This window comes from Curcuma longa, unplaced genomic scaffold (genome assembly GCF_044706935.1).
Source record: "Curcuma longa cultivar G26 ecotype Majalengka, Jawa Barat unplaced genomic scaffold, ITB_CL_G26_1.1 utg3290_np1212_1714210_RagTag, whole genome shotgun sequence".
Classification (NCBI taxonomy): Eukaryota; Viridiplantae; Streptophyta; class Magnoliopsida; order Zingiberales; family Zingiberaceae; genus Curcuma; species Curcuma longa.
Genome location: NW_027435602.1, coordinates 964,668 through 984,565, shown reverse-complemented (window position 1 = coordinate 984,565; position 19,898 = coordinate 964,668). Strand labels below are relative to the sequence as shown.

General features: G+C 40.0%; 3 protein-coding genes and 1 pseudogene across 3 annotated transcripts; 3 read left to right on the top strand and 1 right to left on the bottom strand.

The window, feature by feature from the left end:
• Window positions 1–500: 500 nt before the first annotated feature.
• Window positions 501–1,689, top strand: LOC141820401 (protein LATERAL BRANCHING OXIDOREDUCTASE 1-like). The gene has a single exon (XM_074707710.1). The coding sequence runs from the start codon at window positions 512–514 to the stop codon at window positions 1,589–1,591; it is 1,080 nt and encodes a 359-aa protein (XP_074563811.1). The 5' UTR covers window positions 501–511; the 3' UTR covers window positions 1,592–1,689.
• A 1,270-nt stretch (window positions 1,690–2,959) lies between these two features.
• On the bottom strand, window positions 2,960–5,061 carry LOC141820341 (L-ascorbate oxidase homolog). The gene is made up of 8 exons (XM_074707633.1): window positions 4,915–5,061; window positions 4,733–4,842; window positions 4,388–4,658; window positions 4,219–4,318; window positions 3,804–4,149; window positions 3,392–3,736; window positions 3,241–3,319; window positions 2,960–3,163 (listed from the first exon to the last, which is right to left on the bottom strand). The coding sequence occupies exons 1-8, from the start codon at window positions 5,044–5,046 to the stop codon at window positions 2,960–2,962; spliced, it is 1,587 nt and encodes a 528-aa protein (XP_074563734.1). The 5' UTR covers window positions 5,047–5,061.
• Window positions 5,062–10,275: 5,214 nt separating this feature from the next.
• On the top strand, window positions 10,276–12,737 carry LOC141820467 (cationic amino acid transporter 1-like). The gene is made up of 3 exons (XM_074707794.1): window positions 10,276–10,366; window positions 10,474–10,933; window positions 11,232–12,737. Exons 2-3 carry the CDS (start codon window positions 10,501–10,503, stop codon window positions 12,596–12,598), a joined length of 1,800 nt encoding a protein of 599 aa, XP_074563895.1. The 5' UTR covers window positions 10,276–10,366; window positions 10,474–10,500; the 3' UTR covers window positions 12,599–12,737.
• Window positions 12,738–13,474: 737 nt separating this feature from the next.
• Window positions 13,475–15,701, top strand: LOC141820317 (double-stranded RNA-binding protein 6-like; annotated as a pseudogene).
• Window positions 15,702–19,898: the final 4,197 nt, after the last annotated feature.

Genomic DNA, 19,898 nt, shown 5'->3' with positions numbered 1-19,898 from the left:
TTAAATATCAAGTTCACGGGACTTCCTATCTTGCTAACACTTATTGATCATAAAGAAAACATAATTTTCTTTTTTTTCTTTTTTAATAGTTAATTATAAGAAGGGAAAAAAAGAAAAGAGAAAAAAAAGAAAAGGGAAAAAAAGAAAGAAGTAATAATAATAAAAACAAAAATAAAAAATTATAGAGCTGAATTCTGTCGTTTCTCAATGTTAAGTGGATGACCGACGAAAGCCAGCAAGACGCCGTTTGTCAGCATGTGATCACGTGGCTTCAGAGCATCGCCGGAGATCAGCATGTGATCTCGCTTTGTCATTTCTGAGAATAGCATGGCCCACTCGACAGCCAATCAATAGGCTGGTGTACTGAAGGGCCTTTAGAATCCTAGGTACATAATGTTGTTATCTGCAAATAATGAACCGAGCCTCTAAACCGTCCACATCCATTGACCAAATCAATTTATAGGAAAGCGAGGAGGATTAAGGAAGATGAAGCAGCGAGAGGAGAAACAAAATGGCGCTGGTTTTCGAGTCCGCCTTCGTTCAAGCCCCGGAGCACCGGCCGAAGCCCGTCGTGTCCGAATCCGGCGGGATCCCTCTCATCGACCTCTCGCCTCTCCATCTCCTCGACGCCCGCCTGGAATCGCCACCGCCGCCGGAGTTGGAGGCTCTGGTGGCGCAGGTGGAGGCGGCATGCCGCGAGTGGGGCTTCTTCCAGGTGATCAACCACGGGGTTCCGCAGGGAGTGGTGGATCGGGCGTGGGCGGCCTCGAGGGGGTTCTTCGCGCTGCCGCTGGAGGAGCGGCGCCGGGTGCGGCGCGACGAGGCGAATCCGGTCGGGTACTACGAGGCGGAGAACACCAAGAACGTGCGCGACTGGAAGGAGGTGTTCGACTTGGTCGTCCACGAGCCGTCCCTCATCCCTTCTCTGGTGGCGGACGGCGGAGTCGTCGATGGGCTGATCGAACTGCGCAACCAGTGGCCCCAATCGCCGCCTGGATTCAGAGGAGCACTGACAGAGTATGCCCAGGCTACAGAGGCGCTAGCTTTCAAGCTCTTGGAACTGATTGCCCTCACCTTGAATCTGCCAGCCAAGAGGCTGAATGGATTCTTCAGGGACCAGACCAGCTTCATCAGGCTCAACCACTACCCGCCCTGCCCCTTCCCCGACCTCGCCCTCGGCGTCGGCCGCCACAAGGACGCCGTCGCCCTCACCATCCTCTCCCAGGATGATGTCGGCGGGCTCGACGTCAAGAGGCAGTCTGACGGCGAGTGGGTTCGCGTCAAGCCGGTCCCCAATTCCTTCATCGTCAACGTCGGCGACCTTGTTCAGGTGTGGAGCAACGACAGGTACGAGAGCGCAGAGCACAGGGTGTCCGTGAACTCGGCGAAAGAGCGATTCTCCATACCGTTCTTCTTCAACCCTGCGCACCATGTGATGGTGAAGCCATTGGAGGAGCTGCTAGACGAGAGTAACGTGGGCAAGTATGAAGAGTTCAACTGGGGCGACTTCTTTACGACAAGGAAGAAGAGTAACTTCAAGAAGTTGGATGTGGAGAACATCCAGATATATCACTTCAAGAGAAGCAAGTGATCATGTACATGTATATATATCTGCGTTAAAGAGATCATGTAACATGAAATAAAATGGTGTTTGATGGTGTGGAACTACATTGCAATATCTTTGAACAATATATCTATAAAAAACGAATCTTTACTAAACTTCTATAAGGAAGATAAAAGCTTCATCCAAGTTTTGTTCTTCATGTATGGGATTAATCAGTCATTCGGTACTTACACATTTTATCCATTCAAAGTTGCTATGTAAACTTAACTTTCTAGAGATTGGCACAAGAGAAGATATTTATAAGCAATTTGCTCATGCAATTCAAACCATGTTAAGTATCAAGTCAACCATGTCAAATAGATATTGAGTGAAGTCTATTATGGTTGACTACTCTAAGATACCCTATTGAGTAATAGTTGATTTGGACACCCAAAATAGGTTAGGCCCAATCGAATTTATCAAGTACTCCTTGGGAATCCAGTTCTTACAAATCTTCTTTGTCTTTGATTACCCCCTAATAACTAGACAATGATATGCTTTCTTATTTTTGGGTTTCTTGTATCCCAACCCATTTTTATTAACATTCTACCTGTTAGCTCCCTATGATAATGTTCAAGGATTTAGAGCCAAATGTGAATTTTTTCTATGGCTATCTTTAAGGTGTCTATTTGGTCCTTTAGCCTCTTGTTTTCTACCACTAAATCATGCAATTTACAACTAGATCAACATTTTATAAATTTTATCAGGAATCTTGTCTCCTTGACTTCTTCTTCCTCTAATGAGAATGAGTCATCCCAAGTAGCCATCATGTTCTCCTCTTCTTTTTTTTTTTCTCTCAACTTTTAGCTTCTTCTTCTCTTTCTTCAAATTTGGGCATTGATATCTAATGTGTCCTTGGCAATTGAGGCACACTACTTTCCTCTTACTCTTCCTCTTCCTCATCATTTTCTCCACATTGCTTTTGCTAAGATTCATTGCTATCCATTAATGAGAATGTAGGCCTCCTCATTTTCTTCACATCACATTCTTAGCAGTTAGTTTAATGAAGAGTTTCATAGCTTTGATATGAATGGCTAGAAAGCTAGGGGAAATAGCAACACTTAGCACTTGCTAACAACTTGGCAATGCCAATTAAACAAAAGTATCAAACAAAAATAAACAAAGGGAAAACAAAAACAAAAGCTAACATATTCAATATACTTGGTTTAGAACCCTCATTCTAGATCATGCTTTTCTCCTTATCAGACTTCTTACATTATTTCCCACTCGCCTTTTCTTAAAAATGCACGAAACAATATTTATTATCCCTGTAAAAAAAAACTTAAATGAAACAACAATAGTGCTCAGTAAAGCATAAGAAAGAGTGCAAATTGATCCACTCAGTCACCCCTTCAACTACACATGGAAGCCAGAAGCCTTCCCACACAAGAGAGCATTTTGAGGGATGGGATATTCATTAAAGTAGCTCTGCTCAGGCGTCCACACTCTCACGTACAGCTGCTGCCCCAGGTACTGCCTCGCCCACATAGCAGACCGCAGATTCCACATCCCTTCGTTGTCCAAAGACGCCAAGATCACCGACCATCCTTTCGGATAAACCTGCAAATCGATCGCAAATACGATCAACAAGTCACGTTGCAGAGTTTCAAGTGTATACTTCTTCTCATGATCCTTACTTGAACGGTGTGCCTTGTGATGGCATCCACCAAGTTGTATCTTCTCCTCAGATTTTCACTCCACTTACCGGAGCCGTATCTGCAAAAGAGGCAGTGAAGATGACGCCGATGCAAGTTTCATTCGATAGTGAAATCACGATACTGAACTCACCCTACGACCCAGAAGTCGTAGCCGTCGAGATGCCAGGTTTGGATCGTCTTCTCGTTGTTCTGGAAGACGACTTCAATGAAGTCATGCAGATTGGAGCGGAGCACCGGCGTGCCCATCGGTGTAGGAACGCTGTCCCAGTTGAAGACTCCGCTGATGTTGAAGTAGTCTGCTAACTTGAGAGGCGTTTCGGGTTGCACGAAGGATACGCCATTCACGGCGTACCTCGCCTTGCCGTTTATCACCGGAGCTGAATTGGCCAGACTAATGGACCTTGATCTCGTTATGTTGCCGTAGTGGTACGTCCCCTGAGGATTTGGCCTCGCCGCGCTTGCCGTCAGGTTCCATCTTTAAGCGACAGCGATGAAGGATTAGACCGTGACACATTTCGTACCGAGATCGAGTTCAAGCTCACCTGAAGGTTCTGGCTTGCAACATAGACCAATGCGCGCCGGTAGCAGGAGCTGCGGGGATGGCACCGGAGAGCCCGGAGTTGGAGTTACTGTAGTGCAAGACGCCGGTGGAGGTGAGGACCTTCCTCGTGAAGCGCGTGGAAGCGACGATGTAGTAGTCTCTGGGGGCTTGATCAAGCGTTACCAACACAGAAACGGATTGGCCGACGTGGATGTCCAGCGAATCGTAGAGATTCTGAAGCGTGTGACATCCTTCGATCTCGACGAGCTTCAGCTTGTGATTCTGGATTCTGAAGTTGATCGACGTCATGAACCCCATGTTGGAGATCCTAAAGAGGTAGGTCTTCCCTGAAGAAAGCAGTATGGTTCAGTAAAAAAGCAGAGGAATTTGAGAGCAGGGGAGGCTAACTACGGTACCTTGATCTCCGGTAATGGTGATTCCATTTTCTACTCCGTTGATGAGCAGGCCATCAGGGAATGGAAGAGGGCTTCCGGAATCCAAAGTCTTCCGCAATGCCTAATGCACACTCGACTGGATCAATCTTCTATCCTGTTGATATTTACAGTCAAACGAGGCTCTGCGTACCTTGTGGCTTGATTTGTACCAGTCGCCGACGAGCAAGCTGAAGTCGCCTGCGGGCGGGGCGTAGGGGACAGGGATGCGCGGCCGCTGATGGATGTTCAAGGCGCCGAAGCCACCGGCGGCCCTGTGCATTCCGGTGGAGGGGAAGTAGTTGAAGGTGCCAATTTGATCCTTGGTCTGAAACTTGTAGGTGTAGTTTCCCTTGGGAGGAATGGGGCAGTTGGTCCCCAAAACTCCATCCTGCCATGAATTCTTTCTCTGCTTGATCCCATTCCTGCACACATTGCAACCCATTCACGATTCCTTAGTTTCCCCGCCATTGAAGTCCAAATCCGAAGCTATTAGTACCATGTCAAGAGCAGAGGCTCGTCGATCTGGTTGATGACGTTGACGATGATGTTGTCATTGGTGACGCAATCCAGTCGGGGGCCTGGGAACTGGCCGTTGACGAAGATGCCCTGCGAGCCACTGCCAATTTAGCAACGACGAGAAGATCAAGCTAAGCAGTGGTAGTGTAAATGCATAGCGACCTGTTGGGGGACACCGAGAGGAGAGATGGTGCCGTAGGTGACGGTCCAAGTGAAGTAGCGGTAAGGGTCATCGGCCATGGCGAAAGCTGATGCGAGCAGGAACAGGAGTAGCCTACTCATCGTTCCAGCCATGGCGATGGGAGGTCGGGAGGCGACTACTCGATATATAGCGTCGGAACGAGATGGGATATATTGAGGAGGTTCGATCTGGGAATTGGGTTTCATTCGATCTACGGCGCACGCAGACGCAGATTAATCGCTCGCATGGGCGATCGGCGAGGCGAGGCGAGGCGAGGCGAGCGTTAAGAACTGCATGTGGTGGTTGCCACTCGATTACACCACCGCCACCACCTCCACCACCTCCACCTCCCACGAATCATTCATTATTTAGCAGACAAAGAGAAGTCTCTTCGAGTGTTGCCTTCCAATGATGTTTGCTTCTGAACCGAGTGGAAGAAATCATATTGCTTTGACTTTTCGCCAACTTCGATGGCCGAGTTACCTGGATTCTCAATTCGATATCTAATTGGATCTCGCAATCTGGTTTTGGATCTCGCGACAGGAGCTGGAGCCTGGAGTGGTGCACACGCTCACTTTCGTAGCTGCTGCTCTGCCATGCATGGCACTGAGAAGAACAGCAGCTTCGTTGCCGCCGACCCATCGAACCCTTACTACCTATCTTAACACATGGGCCGGATTATAGCCCATGTTATAGCACTAGGACACATCAAGGCCCAAAATCTTCAATATCTCCTATTAAGAGTTAAGACTCAAGTAATTAACTTAGTACGTGTCATCTAAATTCCTAGTCCAGTCGAAGAGTGCATATATATCCCTCTTCTTTAAATTATCCATCATCATCATGTCAACTTTTTTCGAGTGAGAACGGCAATCTCACCATCTACAACTCTTCTTCAATAGGATAGTAATCAGGGGCTCTCGAATTGACTAGCAACAACGTAAATGCCACAATATAATGCTAGTAGCTATTAATTAATTACAAACAAATGAGTTGGGATAGAAATTACAACAAGTCAACAAAATCTTTCTATTCTATTGCGTGAGGCAACTGTCGATGGGTCCTTCCGAGTGAAGGAAAACGTTTTGTCTTCTCTTTGAAGTTAGCTTTCACATTGGCGATGTATATTATACTCGCATGTGCTTTTCGGCATGGAACTTTATTATATGGAGTCGGTCGTCTCTATAATCCATGGGCCTTGGCTGTCGGCTAGCTGGGAAAATAAGTCAACTCTGGTTGCTTTTAGTTTGATCGTATGGCTCTGCAGGCTCGTGGTTGTCTTTTAAGTGTGAAATTCTTTCAGCATGGAAAAGTATTTTGACTAATCGACGACAATCTCGGCTACTGCTTTCGATGCGTTAAATATAAGCAAATAGTTTGATTAATGCTTGTGATAAATACCATTTCGAGATATATCGATTAATATAATGGTTAATCCAATTGATTTGACTTTAGGAAAACATAATTCATAGGCAAGCATTAGCATCCAAATGTGAGAAGTTTCACCCTCGCAAACTTTATGTTAAAAGTCAAAGTTAGAAGTCCACCTCAAATGCCAACTTTGACTCCTTTAAGCAAGAGTTGAAATCAATCTTTAAATACTTTACTTAATTCTTATGGATATTGAATTTCCTTTTATTTTTGGCATTATCTGTCAGGGGAAAAAATAACACTTTTTGCACAGCATTTATTCGTTTTTTTTGCAAGTCAATTTCTAGTAGACAGTCAACGCCGCCTATCCCATTCATAGTTCTTTTTATTTGAAAACTAAATTCAGTAGTCAAAATATTCGGCTATGGTCAACAAAACTAGTTGATCGTGCCTCGCCTCATTCCCACTTGGACCAACCAACCCATTTAATTCGATCCATGGAAGATTCATAAAACTACTTTGTCCTAAACGATGTCATGTTGGCATCATGAGTGTTGACTCAACTACTCATCTTGTTAATTGTTGTATCGATTATATTGAGCACCTAAAAACTATTTTATTCACGATTCATACAGCATGAGTCGAGCCTTTGGTTGACTTAGATTATCAATGATTGGAAACCTCTTTCAGTTGACCAGATCATTGACTAATGTAATGATTTAATCATCACCCAAGTCCAGATCTATCCTAAAATCTAAAATATAAGTGCTAAAATCTAATCACTCACTTAGGAGATTATCTTTGCAGTTTGACTTTTGCCACCAAAGTCATCTATCTCCTATAATGTCTTAACTTTTAATTTTCAGATGCTCTCAACTCGTTTTATGTCATTCTTGATTCATTACCTATGTGGTTCATCTACAATTCAATCAATTGAGATTAAATAAATTAATCATTTGATCTTATCCAGTCATTTTAAAGATTATAAGTTGAGAGGTAAGTGTTGACAATCTTTGCTGGAGAGAGCGGAGTGGTCGATCTGCCGAGACGACAAGTTGCCGAGCCAAGAGGGATGAGTTGCCGAGTCGAAGGGATGAAGGCCTGCGTTCAAACAAAACAGATTCGTCCCCTTATTCACGACGAACGTCTGTTTCAGGATACAACGACATAACCGGAGAAACGATTGCACAGATCGTTCCCGACGAACTATTTACACCCAAAGGCTATCATTGAGGGAAGCAGATTAATGGTACGATTAATGGCTTGATTTGAAAAGTAATAATACTCGGTCGTTTCAACATCAAGTAATTAACTCGTCCATTAATTTATCCACTTGGACAAATTATGCCGCGCGTAGGTCGCGCTTGCACACAAGTTATCTTGCAGGTAGTGCAATCCAGGCCCTAGATTTGCACCCGCTATGCACCCACGCGTGAGAGAGAGCCTCTCCCCCTGCATTTGTTCACAACATCAATGCTTGTGATACAATATAAACCAATTAAGTTGCCCCTTAACTACCAATGTAGGACTAAAACTTCTCTATATGAGGGTATTCTCAATCTTTCCAATGTTGGGTTGCAAGGGTGCAAACATAGTCCCACATCTAAAGTACATGGAAAAGATCATGGGGTTAAAAAAATAAAAAATATCTCTATTGGTACGAGACCATTTGGGGAGAGCCTAAGAACATAGCCATGAGAGCTTAGGCCCAAAGTAGACAATATCATACCATTGTGAAGATATTTTGATTTCATCCGTCCTAACATCCAATTCTTTATTTCCATTCACATTTCCATTGATGTTACAACTAAAACTTAGACCTTAAAATTATAAAATTGTTACAATTTTAACTATAAATGGTATGGATATAAACATTCTGAACCACATAGCTAGTTAGGTTTTCGTAATACCCAATTTTCATATTTATAAAAATATAGTTATTTCCTATTATGTCTCTTCTTTATCAATAATTAACTGCTCATTCATCAAAAGTTGATTGTCACTGTTATTAAACAGTCGAGTACACCAATCGATTTTTAAACGTACTATGTTTGATTTGTGATTAATAGTTGATTAACTATAATTTATTAGTTGACAACTAAACTTTTATGCTATCATTTTATCTCAATATATTTCAAAGTTATGTTAATCAAAATTGGTGATGTGAGTTTTTAAAATTTTTACAACCTTAAAACAAGTTAGCATAAACTTATTAAATTACCTAAGTCTGTCATACTTTCTCATTAACACCATCAAATGGTTCCTGCAACTCTCTATATCAAGATTTTAAAATTTTGAACACAGTAAAATCATCAATGAGTTTTGACCAAAACTAATTGATAATTGTCTCAAAATCGTAAAGATTTTAAAAACCCACATCTCTAATTTTGGGCTATAAGATCGGGATCTGAGGACATGATTATACTCAAGTTCTCAAAAGTATAATTGCCTTAGTTTAAAGTAATTTTGAGATTCCTAAAGCTATCGATGAGTTTTAATCAAAACTTGCTAATGACCCTACAATATTTAAAAGTTTAAAATCTTGATATGTCGTGACTCCCGAATTAGGGTAGGAATCCTTTGGTGGTATTGATTAGTAAGTATGATAGACATAGACCATTTAATGAGTTTGTGGTAAATTATTTCAAGGTCGTGAAAATTTTAAAAATTCATCTCTCAATTTACACTGTAGAATCTAGGTTTAAGAGCATGGTTACACTCATGAGACTCTTAAGAATATATAATGATCCTAGTTTAAAATGATTCTGAGATTCTTAAGATTATCAATGAGTTTTGATCAATTTATTGACGGCCAATGTTTAAAATTTTAAAATTTTAACATTTTTAACTAAGAAAGTTCTAGAAACCCTTTGATTGTATTAGTGAGTAAGTATAATAGACATAGACCTTTTATTGAGCTCGTGCCAAATTATCTCAAGGCCATGAAGATTTAAAAAACTTATATCTCTTAATTTGATTGTGGAGTGTATAGGTTTGAGGGCATGATTACACTCAGAAAAATTTTTAAGAGTGTAATGATTTTGATTTGAAATGTTTCTTAGATACCTAAGATCATCATCAAATTTTAAACACTTAAGTTTAAGTTTATTGTACTTCTTATATCATTCTAAGTGTAATTATGTCTTCGGATATGAATTTTATAAACTAAATAAAGAATTATGAATTTTTAAATTGACATAATTTTGAGATATTTTGAGAATCATATGAGTATAGAAAGTTTAGAAAATGAGATAAGTTATAGGCAGTCGACTGTTAATTTTGAAATTAATTGGTATACTCAATTATCTAATAATAATAGACTGATTGTTCATAATAAAAGAAGGATATAATGAGAAATAATTATGGGTTTTGATAAATATAAAAGTTGAGTATATATTTTTGAATGTTATATAGAAACGTGGCTATTTAAATTGTCCTAAACATTAAACAAATAGCTTCGTGGAGTATTGTAAATAATGTGTTAAATTTTATATAGCTGAAACTTTTCTCGCTTTCCAAACAAAAAAAAATGACAATAAATTGGTAGATTTCTATATCCGGTGTAATTTGATTCGGTTCACTCGTTGCCTTGCTGCCGTATTATGATGCTCATCCAAACTCGCACGCTATTGAAAATTGAAATGTGAGTCACCTCTCATCTGTCTCTTCTGATGCCCTGTTGACTTTGACTCGCAGCCGAGGGAAGAAAATGAATCGACATTAAAAAAATATTATTCTCAGAAAATTAATTTATAAATAAAATTAAAATTTATACATGTATTATATTTTAATAGATAAAAAGAAAAAAAAATAGAGTTTGGTTGTAATTTATTCTTTCTTCCATCAAAGCATAATTTGTCTCTTTTGGTTGTACAACTAACAAAGATTCAAACAGTCGACGTCATTAATTATTCATAATCTTACGAAAATAAAAATAGAAGTTGGAATATTCAAAATTCACAACCTTTAAACAAAGGGGAAGGATTTCCAGGCCGGCTTGCGATTCTTGTCCCCTGCGCTTCTCTCTGAAGCGGAGATTCCGACTCCTCCGCCGGTCGCTAGGTGCCAAAAATTCAATACTTTATTGATTTCTTTGTTATTTAATCTCTCTTTGATTCAATTCGATTCTTCTTGTCTTTCTAATTTCCATTTCCAATAATCCAAAGCAGAGAGCAGATCAGCGAGCGAGGAGGAGCATGGGAACAGGGGATGGCGGGAGTGATGCCGCCGGCGGAGAGGTGGTGACGGTGAAGCGCCGAGGGTGCTCCTGCACGAAGGAGGACTTCTTCCCGGAGGAGACGTTCCAGAGCTGGAGGAGCTACGGGCGGTCGCTCAGCCAGACGGGGCCGCGCCTCCGGGACCGGCTGTTCTCCCGGTCGCTGGAGCACGCGGAGCTGCACGAGGTGCGGGAGCGCAGCGGCCACGAGATGAAGAAGAACCTCAACTGGTGGGACCTCATGTGGTTCGGCATCGGCGCCGTCATCGGCTCCGGCATCTTCGTCCTCACCGGCCAGGAGGCCAACGGCGTCGTCGGCCCCGCCATCGTCCTCTCCTACGTTGTGTCAGGCATCTCCGCCATGCTCTCGGTTTTCTGCTACACAGAGTTCGCCGTCGAGATCCCCGTCGCCGGTACATGCGCCCGCCTAACCGTTTCTCGATTCGATCGAAACTCCGACGATTTCAAACATCATTCTTTCTTCAATTTTCTTGTTCGATCTTGATAGCCATCACGATCTTCCACTAGGAAAAAAAAAGGAAAGATAATCAATGAATTGCAATTTGTCTTGAACACGCAGTCCACAATTTCAACCTTGAAATCCTGCCTACTTCGATTTGTTTGCAATTGCGAGGTCATTGATGGTGATCGGTAACATGCTTGCAAAATTATTAACTGGTCGTGATTAATGCCATTGATGATGGTGCGCAGGTGGGTCGTTTTCGTACCTGAGGGTGGAGCTGGGGGATTTCGTGGCGTTCGTCGCCGCCGGCAACATCCTTTTGGAGTACGTGATCGGCGGGGCGGCCGTGGCCCGCTCCTGGACGTCCTACTTCGCCACTCTGCTCAACCACCAGCCCAACGACTTCCGCATCCACGCCACCGCCCTGGCCTCCGACTACAGCCGCCTCGACCCGATCGCCGTCGCCGTCATCGCCATCGTCTGCCTGGTGGCGGCGGTGAGCACCAAGGGCACTTCCCGCTTCAACTACATCGCCTCCATCCTCCATGTGGCCGTCATCCTCTTCATCATCATCGCCGGCCTCACCAAGGCCAAGTCCTCCAACCTCGACGACTTCTTCCACTTCGGCGCCCGCGGCATCTTCCACGCCTCCGCCGTGCTCTTCTTCGCCTACGTCGGCTTCGACGCCGTGTCCACCATGGCGGAGGAGACCAAGAACCCAGCGCGCGACATCCCCATCGGCCTCGTGTGCTCCATGTCGGTCACCACGCTCGCCTACTGTGTGATGGCCGTCACGCTCTGTCTGATGCAGCCGTACCGCCAGATCGATCCGGACGCCGCCTTTTCGGTGGCCTTCGAGGCGGTGGGCATGGACTGGGCCAAGTACATCGTCGCCTTCGGGGCGCTCAAGGGCATGACCACCGTGCTCCTGGTCTCCGCCGTCGGACAGGCCCGCTACTTGACCCACATGGCCCGGACTCACATGATGCCGCCTTGGTTCGCCCACGTCCATCCCCGCACCGGCACCCCCATCAACGCCACCATCGTCATGCTCGTCGCCACCGCCGTCGTCGCCTTCTTCACCGACCTCCCCGTCCTCGCCAACCTCCTCTCCATTTCCACGCTCTTCATCTTCATGCTCGTGGCCCTTGCCCTCCTCGTGCGCCGCTACTACGTCAGCGGCCAAACGTCGAGCGCCGACCGGGCCAAGTTGGCCGGCTTCCTCCTGCTCATCCTGGCCTCCTCCGTCGCGACGGCTGTCTACTGGGCGGCGACCGACAAGGGGTGGGTGGCGTACGTGGTGACGGTTCCGGCGTGGCTGCTGGCCACGGCGGGGTTGTGGTGGTGGATGCCGCAGGCGAGGCAACCGAGGTTGTGGGGGGTGCCGCTGGTACCCTGGCTGCCGTCGGCGTCCATCGCCATCAATATATTCTTGTTGGGCTCGATCGACGGGAAGTCGTTCATGCGGTTCGGGATATGGACGGGATTGCTGCTGCTCTACTACTTCTTCGTGGGCCTGCACGCTACCTACGACACTGCCAAGGCGGCGGAGGCTGCAGCAGCGGGGAAGACGATGGAGGAGGGCAGCGCGATGGACAACGAAGCACACCATTAATCATCTTATCGATCAGGCAATGTATAAATTGTTGGGATTTGATTATCCATTTGATGATGGATGTTAAGGTTATAGAACTCGGATTGTTATTATCGATCATAAATTCAATAAAGTGATCTAATACATATTTAATTATGAATTTAATTAACCGATATGAATTTTCTATGTGAAAATTTATTAATGCGTTTTGCGTTATTATTGGTGTGCTCATGATTAAAGTGTTGAGACTTTTTTCATTCCATTAGAAAGAAGATTGCAATTGTCGCCGTCCTAATTCTAATTCTCATGGAACATCAACTTGCCACGTCTTTCTGTCTTTTGATTATTCTAGCAACAATAAAACAATAGCAATAACTATGGATTCAAGTTTGATTTATAATTTTTGTCGTTTATGTTTTTGTTTTGCTTTAGATTGCTATACATGTCAACGATACGATATCTTATTTTCAAATTGTTTGAATCTTTTCGGATTCATATAGGATAAACAATTTCTCTCCTCAACTTTTCTTACATTTGATTAGTTGTTGATAGATGTTATGTTTTCGTTATTAATTAAATTTTTACCATTCCATATGAAAGATCCAAAGTGAATCCTTCTCAACAGAGTCCACTTGGCATTTGGTTTAATTGTTGATGTGTTTTTTTTTTGTTTTATCTTGATTTTGTGCTACTTTTCTGAAACTTTTTTCCGACATGAGTGTATATGTTTTGAAATGTCGATAAAAGTGTTGCAAATTACATCATGATTCTCCTCTCAACAAAATAATTGATCTACCTTTTAAAATTTTCTAGTATTCTATCTGCATCCCAATCTCATATGTATCAATGGAATATAAATTTGATGGATTCAGGCTACAATTTTTTGAAGTTAGAGGAATGGCCAAAGAATTTATGCATAAGAACAAGCTACAAGATTATGCTCAAAGATCTGCTATTCCCTTGCCAATTTATAATAAGGATATCCGCATGCACCACGGTTTAGATCTAGTGTGATTGTGGATGGATCTAAGTTCACATCAAATTGCACCCTTTCAAACAAAAAGGCTGCAGAACAATATGTAGCAAAGTGTGCCTTGGAGGCTATTAGAAGCTTCATCAGAAACAACAGTTTGTCACTTATTCCCAATGTATGTTTCTTCTCTCTTGTCTTGATGTTCTTTTCTTTTATTTTAAGATTTATAGAATACAGAAAGTTAGTATTATTGTTTGATGAAAGAAGAAAATTTGAAATAAGTTAGTGTTACCACTATCCTGGCACTGCTACAATAGGAGTGTATCATCTTGAAAGATTTTTTTATTCTAAATTGATATCCTGAATGTACATTGACAAGTATCATCACATATTACTTTTGATAGTTGTCTGAGCACAATGAAAATCATAGCTCATTGTTCATGTAAGTAATCTGCTTGTTTTCTTGATTATTTTTGTGTACATACAAAGTTAATAAGCATTGGTCGTTGTAAATAATTTTTTTTATTCAACAAACCTTTGGGCTTTTATTGTAGTAATTTTGTTTTGGATAAAGTGGAACCTGCAGTGTTCATATGTCATTTTATTATTTATGTATTTTATAAAAATATAGATAATGTTACTCGGTATTGATTAATAGTGGATAGTGTATCATAGTGTAATGAAACTAATCATTTGACTTTTATATCCATGTTAGATAACCACTACAAAATGAAGAATTCATCAAGTTCATTTGGTTATTGTCAGGAAGAACCCACTACAAAATATTTCTGTCATTGTTTTAGGTTTTAATAAAATTTCATTGCTCACCCATGGCTAATGTAAGATAAGTAGAAGAGACCTTTAGCATGAAGGTGCTATTTGGTAACTTTGAGTTCTGGGATGTTAGTTGGTATTTTTGAAGAAAGAAGAGTAGGTAAATTGCTCATCTAGTTCTTCATTTGTATTTTAGTTTGATTTGATTCTTTCTTGGCCTGAGTTATTATGGGATGTAAGGACCAATGATAATAGGAATAGGGAGCTTACATGAAATGAACCAAGATATTAGGATTTAGCTTGATGTTTTTTTTTTTATTGTTTTCTCTGCAGAAGGCAATCATCTAATCAATTATTTAGTTTTCTTTTCTGTAAGGTGATGTTAGCCTATGACAAGTTCTAACATTTTTATGAAATAGATGGTACAAGTTATTGCTTTTCTGACAATATTTTTATTATCTTCTAGAACATGGTTATCTTTAAATGTATTCTGAATGAGTATGCTATCAAGATGAACTTAAAATTGCCAACATATGAGACTTGTAAGGGATCAGGGATCATTCCCATGTTTGTTTCCTCTGTTACATTTGATAACAAGACATTCAAAGGTGAATCTGGGAACAACAAAAAAGAGGCCGAACAGATAGGCGCGCGGGCTGTTATTGAGTTTATTCTAGGTTTGAACAGTCATTCATTTATAGTTATTTCCATTTTGTTATTTATGCTTGTGAAAGATAAGTCTCCTAAATCTTTGATTTCCCAGGGAACTCTGATTCTGGAATTGTTATGAGACAGATCATAAAATCAAAAGCTAAATATGCTACAGTAACTAAACTCAATGGTTCATCTTCTTCAAAGATTGGAAATGCAGTCATGATCTGGCCAATGGTTCATCAAGCTAATGCTAACCTATTGGAAATGCAAAGTACTCCAAATTGGGACCCGTCTACTTCTTTTCAGCCTTGTTATCCGGAGCCACCTGCTGCTGCAACGCTCATTAATACTTCAGCAGGTCGCTCTGTTCCTTCAGGAACTGTGGTAGAGAACCTATGCCAGCGTTGTTCCAAATTAATCAGTAATGAGAAATGTCCAGAAATTCCTGATGTAGCAGTTGCTGCTTTTCAGCCTTGTTATCCAGAGCCACCTCCTGTTGTAACGCTTACTAATGCTTCAGCTGGTCTCTCTGTTCCTTCAGGAACTGCGGTAGAGAACATATGGCAGCATGGTTCTGAATTAATGAAATGTCCAAAAATTCCTGATGTAGCAGTTGCTGCTTTTCAGCCTTGTTATCCTGATTTTGGAGAACTGGGGCTCACGCAGAAGGGAGCTTACTTTGGGTCGCAGAAGCAGAAGCCAAATCCGTCCGGATTCCGATAGTCCTGATCTGATCTGATCTGATCACTAGCACTGGCACTGGCACTAGCTACTAGCTACTAGCTACTAGATGTAACAAAATCGGATATGACATTATAATATTATAGAATATTAATAGAAAATCTATAGATTAAGTTTGCTGAGTGATGATTTTTAATTTGATGAAGATTTTATTAACTCTCGGTCTCATCTTATGACGCGCGACGCTAGTATTCAACCAGGCCAACGTCTTCTTGTACAACGCATTGATCAAAAACTAGAGGCGGATGCTGAAGCAAGATGGCCTTTTGGCTGATCGATCGATTCATCCATCAAAGCTTGCGCCGGCCCAATTCTATAATTCAGAACACTCTTTGATTGAAATGTATCCATCAAAGCTTGCGCCGGCCCAATTCTATAATTTAGAACACTCTTTGATTGAAATGTACACTAGAAGCGACGACATGCATTTTGCCTGCCTGTTCTGTTCGATGAAATGGCATGGCCTACAGGCTACAGACAGAGATGTGATATCTTGGAATATGCTGCATGCTAATCACGTTACGGCCCATGTTTGATTGGGGCAGATGAGGAAAGCTAGAAATGGCCTACATGAGAACACCAATCTCATGGACCGCCTCCGTAGAGGCGTTCAGTGATTGATGCATGTGGAAGGCCAGGAGCCGGATGACATTAGCTGGTGGAAGGCCTAGAGATATATGAATCAAACCCACTTTTTGTTGATTTATGACCAATGCTTGATTTGTTGACCTTGGAGCTATCAAGAACTCAAATCAAATTATATATAAGAACATCGTCCACCGACCGACCACATCAGAGCCGGTCCTGCTTGCCCAAGGACCTGGGCGAAATTTAATTTTTGGGCCCTTATATATTATAATGTCAAAGTAAAGTTTGGTTAAATTGAATATTTGAAATGCTATGCAATAGTTATAAATTTTTTTCTTTATATTGGTTGTTAGGTTGATTATTTTTATGAAGTATAATGGAGGTAAATTTTAATATTTTATTGCATATATTATTGTGCACTTCTCCAAATATAATTAATTTTGAGTACTTTTAATATGACATTTGCATATATTTGTCTATTCCTGAGGCAATAGATGCAAAAGTATGATGCAAGCCCCCTAAAGGAAATAAGTATGACTTCACATACCAATTTTAAAGTAAAATTATACATAAGGGATGATGAAAGAAAAATATAAAAATTAAACTAAAAAAACATAGTTTATTGTATCTAAGGAAAAATGTAGGAATGTAGAAGTTTCATCCACTCCATTAAATCATGAGCATGGTACAAATAAAGACATAAATATATCATATACAAATAAAATAAAATAATGATAATAAAGGGAAAGGTAAGCCCTAAAAACCTGAAAAATAAATACAAAGATCTAGCAAATTGATCATGCCATCTCTTCAAGACTTACGTTGATTGAAGGAAGAGGATGCACGCTATTTAGATTCACATGTGGATTAGAATTGTTGACAGAAATATTATGCTCGATTGGCTTAGGAAGCACAACAGGAAAGGAACTTTTTCCTGTAATATCAAATAGAAGTATTTGTTAATTTTCAAGTTTGGCACATCATTTAAGCTCAATCTATTTTTTAAGGAACTCTAAGTTCATTCAGTAACTAAATAAAATACTTCTACTTATGTTCTAAGAGAAGCATGTCACAAACAGAAAATATAAAATCAACTATGTCCATTATGCATTTTCATCATAAAGCTTTTCAATTTTAAAAATGATAAATCTCAGTCAGTCTCATGGACTCAATCCCTGGGGGTGGCTGGTCCGGTCCCATAGAAGTTTCCCACCGACTACCAGGGTAAATCGGGAAGCACATACGACGGTCAATCCAGATGCCCAACATCCTTTGATTGCATTCCCCATTTGAAAGAAAATTCTTACAAATACGCCGTAGCTGGAGATCGAACTGCGGGTCCCTGGGTCACAACCCGGATGTCCTACGTTGCACCATTGCCCCGGGGACAAAAGCTTTTCAATTTTAGTACTTATTGAAGGTAACAAGAGGCCCTCATTAACCAATGTGATAGCTTACTAAGACGTCCACAACAATTAAAAGTTTTAAAGATGACAGAAGAGAAATTTCTCAAAAAAATCAAACTTTTAGAATAAAAATGATTTTTTTTTAAAAAATATTTTGATTAAATATGAAGATTAGCTTTTTCCACAAATCAAAGGTAAAATTACCATGCATATAAATTTACTATATTTACAAATTCATAGAGCACAATTGAAAATAGGGGCACAAATCCATTTGGTTCAGCTAAGCAAAGAAGAAATTGAGTAAAGAGTCACGACAGAACAGATGAAGGCTTATGGATTTGCATCAAGAAGAGGATGACCCTTCCATAGCCGTGTTGTGATGCATGCAGAATTGCAAGCATGCATTTGTTAGATCATATATATATATATACTTAAGAAATTGTTCTTGGGTTTAGGCGACAAGCAACTCAATAGATTGTTCCATCAATAGAGAGGTGAATCTAATTTTATCAATCTGCTAATCTCCTGAGAAGCAGTTTTTTTACTAAAAAAATAGCAAAAATATATAATGTAAACAAAGAGAAAGGAGTTATGATATATTTCCTTAAACAAGATACATATTTTCTCAAACAATTTATTTTCTAAACCTTATTGAAGTTATTTTGATGATTAAAAAATTGAATTAATAATACTTGCTAGCTCGGATGATCATATAATTGTAATAGTTGATTAATTGGCATGCACATAAACTCAGACTGGGTCCAAATCGGATCCGACCCAGATTCGTAATTGGGTCAATGGGATAGTTACCCATTGACATAGTTAAATGGATTAGAACTAGAACCGGGTTGAACCCGTAATCGGCTCAACAAGCCGGTTAATCATTGAACAGGTCGAAATCAAAACCGACTCGATCCCCGACCAACCGCTTATGATTCCAACTCGAAATTAATCGTGAACATGCAGTTCGACTATTGGTTCAAATCGTTGGTTGAACCTTTTTTTTTAATTTTTTTTTTTTATTTTACCATTGTAATCAGTGGTTTCGACCATTAGAACAGTCAATTAAGTTATTGAGAAGTATTTTTTTTATAAATAGTTGAGATTATTTGATTATTTTTTATCAATGACTATGATTCAGTGTCTACTATTCTCTAAACTCTATAAATATGCAATTCATTTTATTATTTTTACATCATCTTCTCTACTCTCATCTTTAAATTTTAAATTTTCGAACGCTTTCGACTTTAATTCTAATAGAAGAAGCTTCATCTCACTCTCGCAAGGGCAAAAATTAAAATAGTCAATCTAAATATGGATTTTGATGACATTCAATTTATAGATGATGATGAGCTAAAGCAAGTTCTAACAACCTAGATATAAGGAAGTATCAATACTTCTAAGGTTCGTGATATATATATATACTCCATCTTTAAAATTATCTATTTTTACTAACTATTTTGAGAAAATCACCTTTTTATTTGTAAAATTGCATGCAAAATGTAAATATTGCAAAGCCTTTAATAAATTTCAATTGGGTTGGAGGTTAAGGGTTATTTAAGTGATATGTTAAAGCTTTGAAGTCAAACGTTCTCAAACACAATTCTTCAAATTTTCATTTACTAGTAGAGGTACTAATTTAAGTTTATTTAAATATTTTGATAATAAATTAAGAAAATCATTAACTAGATTTTTTTCCTATAGAATATCTTTCTTTTATCCAAAATCACTTAACCCATATCTACTAAAAAGTGTTGTTCCAACTATACTTACTCATATAATTAAAAAATTTGTAAGACAAGGAAAAAAATATAATTGAAATTTTAATAAATTAACTAATAATATGTTTTTATGTTATGATATTTGAAGTGATTATCAACAAACTCATTCATATATATGTGTGATTTGTAATTGGGTAGATACATCATGGATAATTTAAAAACGTTTATTAGCATATTAAATTTTTTATGAATCATATATTATTCACAATATCTCTCAATTATTTTATTTAATTTTAGAAGAATATATATTAACTTCTAAAATAATACTAGTTTTAATACTACATGTTCATGAACTTAGATTTATATGTCAGTTAATTATTAGTGATTTATTTTTTTCATATTACTTGTGTATGTCATATTTTAAATTTATATTTTTAAGATGAATTAAAAATTTTAGAAAATTA

Coding starts and splice junctions, on each gene's coding strand:
- LOC141820401 (XM_074707710.1), top strand. CDS start 512: ATGGCGCTGGTTTTCGAGTCCGCCTTCGTTCAAGCCCCGGAGCACCGG.
- LOC141820341 (XM_074707633.1), bottom strand. CDS start 5,046: ATGGCTGGAACGATGAGTAGGCTACTCCTGTTCCTGCTCGCATCAGCT. Junction 4,843..4,914: donor CTCTCGGTGTCCCCCAACAG/GTCGCTATGCAT, acceptor AGTGGCTCGCAG/GGCATCTTCGTCAACGGCCA. Junction 4,150..4,218: donor CACCATTACCGGAGATCAAG/GTACCGTAGTTA, acceptor TGCTTTCTTCAG/GGAAGACCTACCTCTTTAGG.
- LOC141820467 (XM_074707794.1), top strand. CDS start 10,501: ATGGGAACAGGGGATGGCGGGAGTGATGCCGCCGGCGGAGAGGTGGTG. Junction 10,934..11,231: donor CGTCGAGATCCCCGTCGCCG/GTACATGCGCCC, acceptor GATGGTGCGCAG/GTGGGTCGTTTTCGTACCTG.